At 46.3% G+C, this 2304-nt stretch overlaps 1 protein-coding gene across 1 annotated transcript in view; it reads right to left on the bottom strand.

Annotated features, from left to right (window-relative positions):
- The window catches only part of LOC106534994 (potassium voltage-gated channel subfamily H member 5), a gene marked incomplete in the record, with an annotated part of 37620 nt that extends 36320 nt beyond the window's left edge, over positions 1 to 1300 (bottom strand). Inside the window, 1 exon segment of the mRNA XM_014031833.1 lies at positions 1097 to 1300. Within this exon segment, the coding sequence (XP_013887287.1) occupies positions 1097 to 1169 (73 nt within the window).
- Between the last annotated feature and the right edge of the window lie 1004 nt (positions 1301 to 2304).

The raw sequence follows: 2304 nt of genomic DNA, 5'->3' as shown, positions 1-2304 counted from the left end.
AGGACTGGTCCAGGACTGGTCCAGGACTGGTCCAGGACTGGTCCAGGTGCACCTTCTTCTGGAAGAGACAAAGAAAAAACTAAACTAAAGTTTAGTTTAAACTAAACATCCTACAGTATTTTTACAGTCTTTATTTTACAGTTAAAATAAATGTTTATTAAATAAAGTCTAATGTTACAACTAATCAGGATCCCTTAAAGCTCTGTCTCTCCAGGTTAAATTTAATTAGTGGAGCGACATTTTCTCTCCAGTTTTCTGCCTGTTTTAAACAAAGTAACTCTGAATTAAACCAAGGAGTCGACTTCCTCCGATCAATAACTTTATTTTTTAGTGGAACATTTCCATCAAGAGAAGTTTGTATTAAAGTTGTAATATTATCAAGAAGACCAGCTAAATGTTCTGTTACATTATTCTGTAAGAGAGGAGAATAAAGATGAAGAGATTCTTTAAATGAAGCTGCAGTTCTCTGATAAACATCTAATATAATGAGATTCACTCTCAGTGGTTATAAAGTTAGTTCATGTAAACTSAAAGGTTATTAAAATGAAGGTGAGGAATGAGAAAGACAGGAAGTGGACTTTCAGGACCAGAACTACAGATTGGACCTGTCACAGGACCAGAACCTGGGCTTTAAAACACTGACCCATATTATTATTTATTCATTCAGTGTTTGTTTGTGTCCCTCTGAAAACAAACAAACAAACAGTAAACAACCTTCTGCTGCAGGTTAAACACTGACTCAGCAGCTTTTTCACAAACAATCAGCAACAAAACAAACTTAGAACTCTGACATTCATTATTTAAAGAAAAACTGTTTGTCGGAACAAAAACAGACGGGTCGATACCAGCAGGTCCAGAACCGACCTCTGCCTGATCACCTGGTGGCTTCCAGGTGTTGACCTGCAGTTTGTTTGTTTGTTTGTTTGTTTGTTTGTTTGTTTGTTTGTTTGTTTGTTTGTTCTGGTCCAAAAACCATGTAGGACTTCAACTCTTGGAGGAAACTCCCCAGAGGTGTTCCAGTCCAGTCCTTGTTCATGAACCCAACCCGAGCCGAGCCGAGCCGAGCCGAGCCCCGGTTCTGTTCGGACCCACTCACCGCTCGAGCGCCGGACGATGTTCTCCAGGAAGGTGTTCTGCGGCGCCACCAGCCCCCTCTTCCCGCCGGGCATCCTGCTGCGGTACCGGAGCTTCTGCCGTTCCGGGTTCGGTTCTGATGCTGCCTCTTCTCAGTCGGACCGCCGGAGAAACGCATCGTAGCCGCGCGCTCGCGCTACCCGGTGCGCACTGAGCCGCGGCGGCGCGCAGCAGACAGCCGCCTCAGGAGCGCGGAGGCGCATGCGCGTCAGGAGCTCCTTAATGAAACAGCACGTGCTCCGTTTAAAGACAAGGCTCGAGTTTGGGTCAAACTTCCTGTTTTTATCAAAAATATTTAAAAAATGTTTAAAAACAAAGAAAATCAGTCAGAAGAAAACATGAAGAGAAACTGTTGAACAAATAAACTCTTTACAATAATAAAAATAAGAGTTGTTCCTCAGCAGCGCCCCCTGCAGGATTTTATTATTCATTTCTTTACGGTAGACCAGGGGTCTRGTCCTGGTCCTGGTCCTGGTCCTGGTCCTGGAGGGYCTCCCTCCATCCTCTCTGCTTCATCTCTCATGAATTAAATGAACGAGTGATCCACAGGACTCTGCAGAACCTGAAGAGGTGATTCAGTCAGGTGTGCTGGAACAGGTCTAACCTGCAGGACCTGAAGACCAGGGCCTGAAGACCAGGACCTGAAGACCAGGACATGAAGACCAGGACCTGAAGACCAGGACTGGATAAGACCAGGACATGAAGACCAGGGCCTGAAGACCAGGACCTGAAGACCAGGACATGAAGACCAGGACCTGAAGACCAAGACTGGATAAGACCAGGACTGGATAAGACCAGGACCTGAAGACCAGGACTGGATAAGACCAGGACCTGAAGACCAGGACTGGATAAGACCAGGACCTGAAGACCAGGACATGAAGACCAGGACTGGATAAGACCAGGACCTGAAGACCAGGACTGGATAAGACCAGGACTGGATAAGACCAGGACCTGAAGACCAGGACTGGATAAGACCAGGACCTGAAGACCAGGACCTAAAGACCAGGACTGGATAAGACCAGGACCTGAAGACTAGGACCTAAAGACCAGGACTGGATAAGACCAGGACCTGAAGACCAGGACTGGATAAGACCAGGACCTGAAGACCAGGACTGGATAAGACCAGGACCTGAAGACCAGGACTGGATAAGACCAGGACCTGAAGACCAG

This window comes from Austrofundulus limnaeus, unplaced genomic scaffold, assembly GCF_001266775.1.
Source record: "Austrofundulus limnaeus strain Quisiro unplaced genomic scaffold, Austrofundulus_limnaeus-1.0 Scaffold1332, whole genome shotgun sequence".
Taxonomy (NCBI): domain Eukaryota; kingdom Metazoa; phylum Chordata; class Actinopteri; order Cyprinodontiformes; family Rivulidae; genus Austrofundulus; species Austrofundulus limnaeus.
The sequence above is the reverse complement of the archived record's forward strand: the minus strand, read 5'-3'. Positions and strand labels throughout refer to the sequence as shown.